Source organism: Dicentrarchus labrax, unplaced genomic scaffold (assembly GCF_905237075.1).
Source record: "Dicentrarchus labrax unplaced genomic scaffold, dlabrax2021, whole genome shotgun sequence".
NCBI lineage: Eukaryota > Metazoa > Chordata > Actinopteri > Moronidae > Dicentrarchus > Dicentrarchus labrax.
In genome coordinates this window covers 6,794,234-6,808,135 of record NW_026136716.1, presented here as the reverse complement: position 1 = coordinate 6,808,135, position 13,902 = coordinate 6,794,234, and the positions used below count along the sequence as shown (strand labels likewise).

Here is a 13,902-nt window from a genome sequence, read left to right as displayed (position 1 = left end):
TGCCTGTATTATTTATTTATTTTACACCCTATATTGATCTGTACTGTGTAGCCGACTGCACTCTATTTCTGTCCTTGTGCTGCTGCGTTGCCTTACTTTTAATATATTCATATATTAATACATTTTACTTGAATTGTTCCTGTAACCGATTTCTCCTGCGGGTAGCCTCCTATCACATCTCAATGCCTCATTCATGGTGCCGATCATGAGGCTTGCAGTCATGGGTCAACATTGTGTGTTGGGGAGGGTGGGTAGGGAGACAAAGCAGCGTTTTGCTTTCTCTTTCTCTCTCAAACTCACAAACATAAACCTTATATGCAGAAAGCTCAATAACCACATCTGTTGATGCCACTGACAGGTGTTGCGCTGTCCATAGTGCTAAAAGCAGATCAGTAAACAGACTGGCTTTGTCCACAGTTGTTACAACCACATTGTGATTGTTAATTTAGTGATGAATCATACATCGAGTGCAAATTCAACCAATAATCGTCAAAATGCTGGCTGCAATTTTAGGTTGCAACAATCCACCCCAAAAGTAAAATCTTGGAGGGAAATACACACATCAGCCTGGTTGGTTATTACCTCACACACTCAGTTGAAGCCACATCTCTGAAACTATCTTCTCCTGCAGGTCTAACAGCTCTGGTACAGACACAGCAGACTGTGATGGCAGCAGTGGGAGAAGAGGCTCATTTAAACTGTCAGCTGATGCAAAATAAAGATGTTGTTCAAGTCACATGGCAGAAACCTGAGGGAGAGAAGACTCTTGCTACTTCCAGCAAACCCTTTGGTCCAAGAGTGAATCCTGACTTTATTGATAAAGTGGAGTTTAAAGATGCTGGACTGCAGAACAACTCCATAGTTATCAGGAACCTGACAGAGCAGGATGAAGGCTGCTATCAATGTTTGTTTAATTCCTACCCTGAAGGTGCTCTCACTGGTACAACCTGCATCAAACTCTATGGTAAGAACATTTATTCATTATTAGAGACATTTCCAATATTAATCTCTTCTAAAACTTACATACTGGATAAAAAGTATCCTGTCAGAAGCTGATGTCTTTGTAACACCTTCATTAATGTCCTGTGTGTCCTGTGTGTCCCTGTGTGTCCCTGTGTGTCCTGTGTGTCCTGTGCAGAGCTGCATGAACCCATCCTACATGTTAGAGAATCAAACTCTCCTGAAGAGGCAGTTGTGTCCTGCTCGGCCACAGGTCGACCTGCTCCCACAGTAACATTAAGAGTCCTGCAACAAGACCTCCACTTCTCAAACTACAGCTCTGTCAGTGTCACCAACACCAATGGTACAGTCGCTGTCACCACGACTACTGTGCTGTCTGGTTACCATGTCAACAGGACAGAGGTTGGGTGTGCAGTGCGAGTGCTCTCTGGTCCTCAGATAGAGGTGTTTATGATGATTCCTGAGGGCAAACAGTCGTCTGCTGATGGTGAGAAACACTTCCAAACATACACATTCAGAGACTGATCAATACTATATAGCTCATGTCTTTTTTGGTTTTCAGGTTTCAGGAATCTGGGTCTGATCACTTTTATTTCAGTAAGTTAACCTCTAAGTGTTCTCAGTTATTACCTTTCGATCTGTAGTTTCTTTATGAATGTTGAGTGTTTGTCACTAATTTTCCTCTTTTTTCACAGATTTCATTTTCATCATTGTGTTGTTCATGGTAGTGTCCTTTGTTTGTGTTTGTGTTGCAGTCATCACATTCCTGCTCAAAAGACAACATCAGGCCCTTTGCTGTGTGTCATCCCCTCTCTCTCTCTCTCTCTCTCTCTCTCTCTCTCTCTCTCTCTCTCTCCCCCCTCTCCCCTGCCTTTTCCTATCTAAGAATAAAGGCAACCAGTTCAAGATCAGATGAACCAACGTCTTTTAAACTGCTGTACTGCATTTCCCAGTTGGTAATGACTGACTGAGATCTTTTCAGATAATAACAAATAATACCAATAATCATTGATAAATGTTTGTTCAACACTGACTTTTCTTCAGATGAAGAAGATTTATACTTTATTGTTCAGTCTCACTTTGAGGAGACTCTTTCGTTTTTACTCTTTGCAAAATGTTTCAGTCTATCTATAGATCTATAAATATGATATGAAGCAGTCAGGTTATATTACAAAATGAGAAGCTCTACAACCATTTATATGGATCTATAAAGTTTAAATTAGACATAATATGTGACATATTAGACATATTATTGTCTGCATAATATTATGTGTAATTTGTTTTGCACTAAAATGTTCAGTGTTTCTGTTTACAAATGTTATTTATTATTACCCTCAGATATGACAACTGTACGACTGTAACTGTGCTGGCTGTGCGTTTAATACTGTTTTACATCAGTGTGCTAATCCCTGTCAAATATTAACCTGTGCATGATTTTCATGGAGGTCCTTCGTGATTTCTCTGATCTACTCTCTTAGTTTTTTAATAATTTATTATTTATAGATTTATTTATTTTTGTTCACTTCATTAAAACATGATGTCTTAATGTTGTGATTTCACTTGTGTTCAATGTCCTTGTTGTCCTTGATTATATCTAAAAGAATTAAGGCTCCTCACAGCAGAACAATAACAACAACTGAATCACACCTGCTGTAAAAACTGGACAAATATATTTTTAAGAAAGAGGAAAAACTGATCATAAATATACAAATACAGGCTCATTCTGAGAGGAGATTGATTTGACTAATTTCATTCATATGTATGGGGGTGATAGTGATAGGAACCTTTAATTATTAATAATATATATCATTGGATACAAAACAAACAAAAACAAAACTTTTGAGGGGACCAAAATGTGGTGAATTATTAACTTAAATGCTCATTTACTGTCTGCCACAATATTACAGAGAGAAAATGTCTCTCTCTGATTGGTCCGGATGTGCCATTGCAGAGGTATTAGGGGCAGTAGATGCTGTTTATGTCTCTTATTAAATAAAAAAAAAAAAGTCCTATGTCATAATTTTATAATGAGGTCCATATATATGTTTGGTTGCCTTATTGTTGGTAAATAGATATTGCCACCTACATTTTGGTCCAAGAGTGCATCCTGACTTTATTGATAAATTAAGAATGAATTAAATTTAATTAAACTTATTACTGGCAGTGCTGTCACTGCTATCGTGTTTTCTACTGCCTCTAATTATAGCAACAACAACAACAACAACAACAACAACAACAATAGTAATGGTCATATTTAGATGTGATTTATTCCCAGCTGTGCCTCAAGGTTAGCTGCAGATGTCTGATGACCACTGGAGGTCGCTGTTTGATTTACTGTGGAGATGATGAGCCATCGGAGGAGGGCGTTGACATTGAATTAAAGCAGATATCTGACACTACAAACCATAGAGGATGGCAAGTGAAACCAAACTTTACACAACAAAGACTTAGTTGGAGTCGACAGAAGTGCTGAGATCTTCACAACCGGACACTTTTAAAACTCAAGGAAGGCAGAAGGAGTTCAACACAGGTTGGTTTTAATTCAGTGGGAGAATAACTTTGTACACATTCAATTGATCTGTGTTTGTTTTGACTATCACTATCAGTAAAACTGTTATCTTGATCAGCCACTAAAACCAGGATTTATCTTTGGTCAGCATCATTCCTTTTTTCTAAAGAGCAAAAAATTGTAAATGTGATCAAACTTCTGTTTTTTGGGGTTTTTTTTTTACATTTTCATAAAACAGATTATACAAATATTATTGAATATACTACATTGCACTAAGAATCCAAACTTAAGCTGTTTTTTTGTTTTTTCAGCCTCAATATAGATTACAACAATATGTGGTTATTTTTAAATGGTTAAAAAAAGAAAGAAAAAGCTTATTGTGTGAGTTGATGTTTAATTTCTTACTTCTTCTTTTGAGGTTGAACTCAAAGATGGTGGGAAGATGATACACTCTGCATTTAAAGGTTTCCCTTTCCTGTTCTTCAGTTTTCTCTTCAAGGAAGGTAAGAACATAATGAAGAAGTCTGTGTCATTTATTTTTCTTACATGCGTACAGCTTTCTTCCCAGTTTGCAATCAAATTTTGTACCAAGGGTGTAAATCCAGTGGGAAGGCTACACACAAATCATACAGCCTAACGCCTTACTAACACTGCAGAGGGACAGACAAGAACAAAAGAGGAAATTCAAATTACATAGTTGTCTTTTTATAAAAGATTTGGGGTACTTTTTCTGCACCTTACTGCCCTTTCATATGGGAGTTCACTGCTTTAAAGAGGTGATAGTTCAGGAGCCCATAAGGGAGTTTCTGTGGGTGAAAAAAGCAAAGCAGTGTCTAATAATAATAATTTATAAACAATAATAGTTCAATAGTTAATCTTCTACTTTCTCTTCCTGCATCAACACGCTCATCCTACATACCTAACCAATGACTCACATCCACAAAGGTCATTAATCACATCTGGAAGGGGAAGTGGAGTAGCAGCAGAAACACACACTGATATCTCCGGATATAAAGAGGTGGATGTAACACTGGAAGCACAGGAGATCAACGAAGAGACAGAACAACAAAGTTTCCCACCTGCTTTGTCCACAAGCTTGAAGTCTAGTAGTCAGGGACTCACCAGGCAAAATGTCAGAGAATATCCACCTCTGCTGCCAATCTTTAAAGTAAGATGAGTTATAATAGTCTTTTGCCAGGAAGACTTTCTTGTGAGCACGAGAAACTTGCCTCATAGGGGCTCCATACTGTTGAAGTGAGAATTGTGCAGCTTGTATTATATTAGAGTAGCAGTCTAGTCTCTGCTTTGTGTCACAATGTGAGAGCTCTAACACAACATTATTCTCCATAAGGGGACTTAAGCAGCCTGAGATTGTTCAGCTTTTGTTGTTCAATGTTGCTCACTGTGGCAGAAAACAACAGTTGCAGTTGAGGTTTCCTCCAGGAAATACAGCGAAAGAGAAGTGTGTTCAACTTGCAGCAGAGGAGGTTGAAGAGGACGATCAACTTATTTGTATGTACTGTATGCAAACGTTGAAAAACTTTAACTATAACTCTAATATATATATATATATAATACAGCGAGCTATAGGTGATATCATGACTTTAAACTCAGCACATACCTTCTAAGCTATCTGCAGACAATTTCAACTGTCAGTTGAGCAGACAGGAAGAAGCAGCTGTGAGAAAGTCAGCTGGTTTACTGGAAAAGGGGCAAATTTTACCAGCATGTGTCAGTGTTTAAGACCTGTGTGCAAAGACGCTCATGTACCCCTTCATGTTAGAATAGGTACAGAGCAATTAGTTTCCTCCATATTTCCTAGCTTAACATCGTGTTTCCTCGTACCTGCTGTTACATACTGTACTGGTGCACTGTTAGTACAAAAATACACTGTGATTTGGGAATAATTTAATCTTACATTGCGGCAAAAAGGCGCTAACATAGTTAGATTTATATTTCATATCATATTTGCAAAGAAGAAATGCATCAACAAAAAATCTGACTTAAGTTGTACTTCCAGTATGAAAGTGTACATGCACCCTCAGCTGAAGAAACTTCTCTGTTGCTTCATCTCCGGCAGGTCTAACAGCTCTGGTACAGACACAGCAGACTGTGATGGCAGCAATGGGAGAAGAGGCTCATTTAAACTGTCAGCTGATGCAAAATAAAGATGTTGTTCAAGTCACATGGTGGAAAGGTTCACCTGGGACGGAGAAAAATGTTGCTACCTACTCCGAACACTTTGGTCCAAGAGTGAATCCTGACTTTATTGATAAAGTGGAGTTTAAAGATGCTGGACTGCAGAACAACTCCATAGTTATCAGGAACCTGACAGAGCAGGATGAAGGCTGCTATCACTGTTTGTTTAACACCCCTGAAGGTCGTCTCACAGGTACAACCTGCATCAAACTCTATGGTAAGAACCTTTATGCATTATCAGAGACATTTCCAAATTAATAATCTCTTCTGTAGTGCAGTGGAACAAACACTTCCTCTAAATTACAACTTTAACCTGTTTCATTGCCAGAGTCGGCTCTTTGAGGGGGCAGCAGGTGGCAGTGCCCTCCAACTTCATTCACTGTGCCCCCTCATTTGTATAACAGTCAGTGTTTTCTCAATGTTGTAACAGACAGAATGATGTTAAGTAATGTTTTACAAGTTAAGTGGGAATTAAAAACTTTAAGAGGTTGTTTGTAGGTTTAATTTAGTCGAGCTATAGCTGAATATTTGACAGTTGACTGCTCTCAATGAGCCGGTTTGATGCTGTTCAGTCAGTGTAAAATGGCCTTTATTTACAACTGAGTTATTAGTCCTTGTGTTTTTAGTCAGATTATTTGAATTTTATGTGGCAGCATACCGCAGAATGTTTTCACTTTCACTTACTACATCAAGTTTCCAGTAATTTGATGCTGCCCTGCTAAAAGCCTTGTGTCCCTCCTTGAGTATTTGTTCTAGCTCCAACACTGTTCATTGGTCGTTTTGTGCACCTCAGCATTAACAAGTGACTTTTGTGCCTTTGTAACACCTTCATTAATGTGCTGTGTGTCCCTGTGTGTCCCTGTGTGTCCTGTGCAGAGCTGCATGAACCCATCCTACATGTTAGAGAATCAAACTCTCCTGAAGAGGCAGTTGTGTCCTGCTCGGCCACAGGTCGACCTGCTCCCACAGTAACATTAAGAGTCCTGCAACAAGACCTCCACTTATCAAACTACAGCTCTGTCAATGTCACCAACACCAACGGTACAGTTGCTGTCACCACCAGGGCTGTGCTGTCTGGTTACCGTGGCAACAGCCCAGAGGTTGTATGTGCAGCGCGAGTGCTCTCTGGTCCTCACATAGAGGTGTTTATGATGATTCCTGAGGTCAAACAGTCGTCTGCTGATGGTGAGAAACACTTCCAAACATACACATTCAGAGACTGATCAATACTTTATGATTCTTTGTTTTTTATTCTCCAGGTTTTGCTAAGGTATCTGGGACTGATAAGAGTGATCACAGTAAGTGAATGTTTAGATGGTCTCAATTCAGTATTGTCTTTTTTCAGTATTTATTTTGCTTTATGAATGTTTTTCTCACAGAACCCAACGTGATTTTGCTCCTGATAGTGGCCTTTTATTGTCTTGTTGCACTCATCATCATCCTGTCTGCCAAATACATTAGAGGTAACATGTAGCATCCTGAATCCTGACAGATCTGTTCAAACAGCAGCCGTGAATAAATGACTAATTCAGGTTTCTTCGTCTTTGTCTTTTTATAAATACCTCAGCATGTCCTGTGAAGAAAAAAAGAAAGACAGGACAATCAAAGAGTAAGACTCTGCACTCACAAGTAACTTCTCTCTATTGTGTTGTTTGCAAATTTAATGTGTGAGGACTCACTCACTGATCTTTTCACTCCGAGGGATGGAGCTCAGCTCACTGAATGTTAAAGGACTTTGAGCTCACCTGCTGGCCCAACCAGTGACCGATCAATGAGTCAAACACCGAACTATTCGATGAACGAATGTGTTATTTATACATGAAACCCTCATTGGGTACTCATCTAAGAATTTAATCTGATATAATTTATAATGGAAAAATATGAGTTGAACCTGACATTGTCTTTTTTTTAAAGCTCAAGGTTCCAGAAACTTTACCTCAAGCAGGAGAAGATCAGACAACTGACACCTGAGAAAAATCAAACAAGCGACAACCCAAAGGTGTCAACTTCAACAGCAAGAAGACTTTCTTTTTCTGTTTATCTTATTTATCTATGTTCAGTTTTGGTGTCCTTGTTTTCATCTGTATGTCTGTTTCTGTCTTTATTATTTCAGCTGTGTAGCATAAGAACAACTAACTAATTCCTTTTAAGTATTCACATACATCTGGAAAATGATTGTCTTTCATAAAAAACTCACATAAACAAAAATTTTTCTACCATTTCTTGTTAATATGATTGTTTTAATAGTATTTGGTAATTGCTTATATAGTTTTATACAGTGATGTTTATTATTTCTTTATTTAAGGAATGATAAATTAAGGATTTTCTGCAAAAAGGTCAATAACAACCTTTGACAGTGAGGTGAGCTGAATATCTGTATTGCATATCGCTGCTGATTTACATTATCACTAATAAATCCTCAGGTACATTTGTAAGTGGAACATTAATCTCCATCCTCCGTCATTGGAGGATTGTGGTATTATCACTGTTACTGTGCCACAGAGCTCAGCTCACTGAACGTTAAAGGACTTTGAGGTCACCTGCTGGCCTAAATACCGAGCTATTTGAAGAACGAATGTGTTATTTATACATGAAACCCTCATTGGATACTCTAAGAATTTCATCTGATATAATGTATAATGGAAAAATATGAGTTGAACCTGACATTGTCTTTTTGCTGAAAATCCTCTTTTTGATTTAATGAGCTTATATTTTGCCCGTCACAGTTTTCTGGCAAGTCTAAAGCCAAACAATCCTCATGTGCTCCAACTACTGTGCTCCGGTAGTCATCTCCTGTCTACACTTCTGTCTATGCAGTCTTAATCACTACATTTCAGATTTTGGCAACACCCTGTTTCTCTTACTCATTCATGAATCCAGAACAGATATTTAACAGCGTGTGTAAAGTGTGAAATGTGTACCAAATTTCCCAATCAGGCATGGCTAGGGCAGCATCTAATGTTTGTGGGGCTGCTACACACTCCACTGCCGTAGGTGGCAACGTGCACCCTGAGGTTGTTTGTGATCTGCCAGTAAATCCAGAGAAGAAGAAGAAGAGCCAGGTATTTCTTTCATGAGAGAAGTAAGTGTTGTTCAAACTTGTTCATTTCTTGCACAGTTAATGGTTTGGAGCTCATGTATGTTGCCCTTGAAGCTCAGATTGTGTCCTATTAGTGCAGATAATGTGTGCATCAGGTTGTAGGCAGTGTTCATTCTGACTGCACTAACTAAACTAGCTGGACCACATGTTCAGCTGAGCCATGCAGCATGTCCACAGGGTTGGAGGCCTTTGTTTGGCTGGTGGGTTAAAGGACCCAGAGATTGATTGATAGATTGTCTTTGTAATATTGACCACACAACTCATTTACATTGAATAAAACAAACAAACAAACAAACAATAGCATTGAGCACTGCCTCCCTAATTACGGTCTGATTGAACTCCAAGTGAGCAGCAAACATACATTGTCTGCATCATAAAGAATAACAGCGCATGTACCGCACACTTAGCGTGCTCTGCTTTGGTTCCTCGGAGCTCCGGCTGCGGTTTGTGACAGTCTCAACTTGTTTTAACAAACAGACTGTTTGGCAGAGAACATAGTCTGTCTTCACGTCTTTGAAATTTACATCTTAAATAAACATCACTATTAAATTTATTTGTTTTCACAGAAATTAAAGAAAGAAATTCTGCAGCCAGCCACAGACCGCGGACCCTGAGGCTCCCCTGACCCAAAACCCGCCAGCCACGGCCCCCCGGACAATCAGACGCTGCTGTAACCATCTTGCACTGTGATGCTGTGGTATGTGTCTTACATTACTCCTGTATAGTCTAACACACATTTAAGTCATCCTAATGTGCTTTTTGTAGACACTGTAGGCCTTTTTGACGGGAGCGGGAATTTTTAAAACGGCTACCGCAGCACGTCGTCTTCTCGGCCGAGGGATCGTGAAGACCACGATTAGGAATATAAACGGAGCTCAACTTCTTTCATCTCACTCTTTACTGTATTCTTCGCTACAAAGCGGTTCCCAACCCCTGGAGCCCGGGACCCCCTACTAAGGGGTCGTTCAATAGCTTCCACAAGGTGTCGCAATTTAATACAGAGTGCTAGAAAAGTATACACTTTTATTGTGGGTTTATTGTAGTTCTTAATTTTAATATGAAATACCCATCAAATATGTCCCCAAGCAAGGGTCGTCACTTTACTAAATTATATATATTATACAGTCCTTCCAGAAAAATGCAGAGTTTTTCTGTGACTGTTTTGGGCAAAAATCCTTGAGTTCATCATGGCTTCATCGCGGGGTTTGTAGCTTTTCGATGTTCACGTCGCGTAATTATGTCACTTCATAACGTTCCCATGGCAACAGGGGAAAATGGCTGCTCTTGTGTGAAGTAAACGCAACATTTTTCAACTTTCTGCTAAGATATATGTGACTTTTTTGCAACGAAAATGCGGGGATTATGAAATCATGCCAACCTTGCATATTTTGCACAGAAATCTGCAATTTATGCGGTGAATTTGAAAAAATATGCGTACTTTGGCTGATTATGCATTGAATTATGTGATCGCATAATCGCGTTTTTTTCTAATGGTCATCAACAGGTGGCGTGATTTCCTATGACAACAACAGCAGGAAAACAACAACAACAACAACAACAACAACAACACGTTTAAAACACCATGTTCCTTCTCACAATAATCTCTTATTTTCACCTCATGTAACTCGAGTGAATTTGACTGTTGTTTGTTTGTTTGGCCTTTCAGCCTCTCAGTGACCTTACAACTCACAAGAAACTTCAGTTCTTCATCTTATTTTCCTCCAGTTTCTCTCCCTTTTCCTCTCGTTCTTTGCAGCATTGAAAGGGATTGAACTTCTTACACCAGGAGCCACAGGGAGAGACACTGTGACCCTCCTTTCTAGAGCTTTATAGTCTTTCCTCTGAACGTCCATCTACACAATTCAGTGACACACTCTTGAGACATTGGTGTCTTCTTGGTTCAAGGGTTTCTGTGTTTAGTCTCTTGGTGTTGTGTTATTATTAATAATAATTATAATAATAATACCCTAAATATTAATGTTGATTATGTTTTACTATTGTCAGTTGTTTTAGTTTGAAAGGGTTTACCGGAAACGTTTGTATGGTGTTGTCTGTGTTTACACTGTTGGATCTGACCGCTGACACTGACCGTATTTAGAAACGTGTGTTTGCTGCCCTCCAGTGGTCATAACGAGGAACTACAAAACTACAATAAATCTGGTTTATTACAAAGATTCAATGTTATTTTATTGTCCTTTATAACGCAAAGGCTGTCGGATTAAATTCAGATATGATATTGATATGATATTTATGGTACTTAAAAAAAAAAAAAAAGACTAAAAGAAGTTGAATTATTGAGGAATAATTTAACAATCTCAGCCTTTTATTCATATTTAAGTGTACAAGTCAATATTAGTGTTATTATTACAAATATTATGTAGCATCAGTATTAGTACTAATGTATTGCGTTTTGTGGACTGTTAACGATCCCTTGAATAAGAAGAGTATCTGCTGCCCTCCAGTGGCCACAATGAGGAACTACACCAAGGTGATCAAGTTAAGTTAGACATTATAAGATGACAACAATGCTACAACTTCCGGTTAAGGCTTTCAAAATAAATCTGTTACCAAAAACAATTAGAAACGAACAGAAATAATCATTTTTTCTGTTGTAGTGAAAGATTAATCATTTGTATATCGTACTTGCATTTTTTTATTGCACTTTAGATGTTTCTTAAGCTGTAGTAAGTGATAATTTAACCAATTTCTTTAAAAAAGGGACCAATTTCTCTGTAGCTGGTTGAGTTAACTTTAGCTTCAGACAACCGGACAGACTCAAATACGGATACCTGTTTGGGACATACTGTTTTACTGACGTCAACGTTGATCTCACTGTCGGGTTTTTTAAATTGCAGGTTTAAAATATTATGATATGATAAAAGATAATATTATAAACTGTTAAACCAGCTGTTTGTCAGACAACTTTCCATCTTACGTTTTCTGCTCGCTAACAGTTAGCTAACGTTATCACAAAGGTTGTTTATGGAGAACAGACGTTTCACTCTGTTCTTCTTTTTATTACCGGTAAAAAATACAGCCCGATACTTATCTTACCAAACATTAATAATGATATAGAGTGGTGTATCTTCATTTAAAAGACATATTTGGACAATATACGGACACCTCTTGTGTAGAGACATCAATAAACAGAATCATTTCTGGTATTTCATCAGTTACTGATTTTTTCAGTTGGGTTATGGATTTATTTTGAAAGCACTGACCGGAAGTGTTATCATTATGTGATCATGTCTAACTTGAGTGTCGCTTTGTTGTAGTTCCTCACTGTGACCACTGGAGGGCAGCAAACAACTCCACCAGCATAAAGACAGACAACCAGAAACTGATGTTAGTTATACGTAGTTTTATTTAAAGCTAAATAATATTAATAATAATAATAATAATAATAATAATAATAATAATAGCCTTAATATTGATGTTTATTATAATTGTTTTTGTTATTTGTATATCTATGTAAAAATAAAATAGTGTGATATATATCTTTACTTTCCCAGAAACAAATAATCCATTATTAAATGTACAAATACATTAATAAAAGTTGGTAATTAAACATAACATAAATAACTACAAATCTATTTCTACACCCACATTAATTTATTTCTGTATTTCTGTGTAAGTTAGTCTGAAGCACAACTGCTGACAATAGTGAGATTAAGTTGACATTTGTATTTTATGTAACTGATTAATGAGTGACTCCATTTGTAGCCTAACTTTTTGTTCGACCTTTTAAAGAAGAAAAATAAATCTTCTGTGTTTATTAATTAAGTGCAGCAGCAGCAGCGCCCCCTGCTGTCTGTACAGAGAAGTGTAAAAGCTTACAGCACCTGGTATTCCCAGGCGGTCTCCCATCCAAGTACTAACCAGGCCCGACCCTGCTTAGCTTCCGAGATCGGACGAGATCGGGCGTGTTCAGGGTGGTATGGCCGTAAGCGAAGGTTCATATCACAAAGAGGATATTTAAAGGTGATGATGAACATCTGAGTGTATTTACATAAAAACAAATATCAGAATATTTCTATAAATTCTGGGTAAGAAGTTCTGATTACATCAATACAACTGAGTACAGTCTAATACATTTACTCAGTTACTTTATTTAAGTATAATTTTGAGGTACTTGTAGTTTAATCCTCGTATTTTCTACTCCACTACTTTAATGTGATATCTTCCAGATTAAACTACTCAACAGTATATAAAGTAATTAAAGCAGTTTCACCTCCAGCAGCTACAACATGAAAATACAGCTTCCATAGTAATACATCAGAGTTGATAAATGCTTTAATATGATAAATAATAATGTAACAATGACAGGGAGATGCACTGTGTGTTATCATGGATATTTTATATTATTGTACAATTATTCATCTTGTTTAGAAACAATCTACATATAAAAATATAAGACTAAGTTATATATCAGCACCTTTAAATAGCCTCTTTGTGATTTGAATCTTCGCTTACGGCCATACCACCCTGAACACGCCCGATCTCGTCCGATCTCGGAAGCTAAGCAGGGTCGGGCCTGGTTAGTACTTGGATGGGAGACCGCCTGGGAATACCAGGTGCTGTAAGCTTTTACACTTCTCTGTACAGACAGCAGGGGGCGCTGCTGCTGCTGCTGCTGCTGCTACACTGGAGGAGACAACTGGGAGCTGACATAACTCAGAAACAGGTTTTCTTGAATACTCCAGTATATGTTTATTTATTTGAAAATGAAGTCAATGTTTTTCTCTTTTTGGTTTGCAAAACTTCATACAGCTCAGTTGCCTCGGTGATCGTTTGTTTGATGTTTTGCATCATGAAATACTGAAATACATGAAATGCTCTGTTGTACTTTTAAGGATTTTGTAAACTTGTATTGTATTTGGATATTCTTCTAAATAGGTCATCGTATACTTGAAAGAGGGATTATGGGAAAAATGTTGATTTGAATATACAGTATGGAGTCACCCGAGTTATTTGCATCATAGTAAACTTGTATCTTAAAAACAGAGCTGTCTGTAAGCGATATCTGAATCAATCTGCCTTCATTCAGATGAAGGTTGTGTTTTATCTTCCAGGTATTAAACTCTTTCTGAATAAGTTGTAAAGCAGTTTCACCTCTGAGCCCTTTACATGGTGA

General features: G+C 37.8%; 1 protein-coding gene, 2 long non-coding RNA genes and 2 other non-coding genes across 5 annotated transcripts in view; 3 read left to right on the top strand and 2 right to left on the bottom strand.

The window, feature by feature from the left end:
- Nucleotides 1–13,902, top strand: part of LOC127378387 (uncharacterized) — an 86,273-nt gene that overhangs the window by 223 nt on the left and 72,148 nt on the right. Inside the window, exon 2 of the mRNA XM_051427164.1 lies at nt 632–832. Within this exon, the coding sequence (XP_051283124.1) occupies nt 632–832 (201 nt within the window). The remainder of the gene's footprint in view (nt 1–631; nt 833–13,902) is intronic.
- Nucleotides 1–13,902, bottom strand: part of LOC127378424 (uncharacterized) — a 53,037-nt gene that overhangs the window by 2,839 nt on the left and 36,296 nt on the right. The window contains exon 2 of the long non-coding RNA XR_007888043.1: nt 749–873. This is a non-coding gene — a long non-coding RNA (uncharacterized LOC127378424). The remainder of the gene's footprint in view (nt 1–748; nt 874–13,902) is intronic.
- On the top strand, nt 3,474–4,873 carry LOC127378426 (uncharacterized). Its single transcript, XR_007888045.1, has 3 exons — nt 3,474–3,490; nt 3,888–3,972; nt 4,415–4,873. It is a non-coding gene; the product is annotated as an uncharacterized LOC127378426 (long non-coding RNA).
- On the bottom strand, nt 12,599–12,717 carry LOC127378995 (5S ribosomal RNA). The gene has a single exon (XR_007888251.1). It is a non-coding gene; the product is annotated as a 5S ribosomal RNA (ribosomal RNA).
- LOC127378994 (5S ribosomal RNA) lies at nt 13,236–13,354 on the top strand. Its single transcript, XR_007888250.1, has one exon. It is a non-coding gene; the product is annotated as a 5S ribosomal RNA (ribosomal RNA).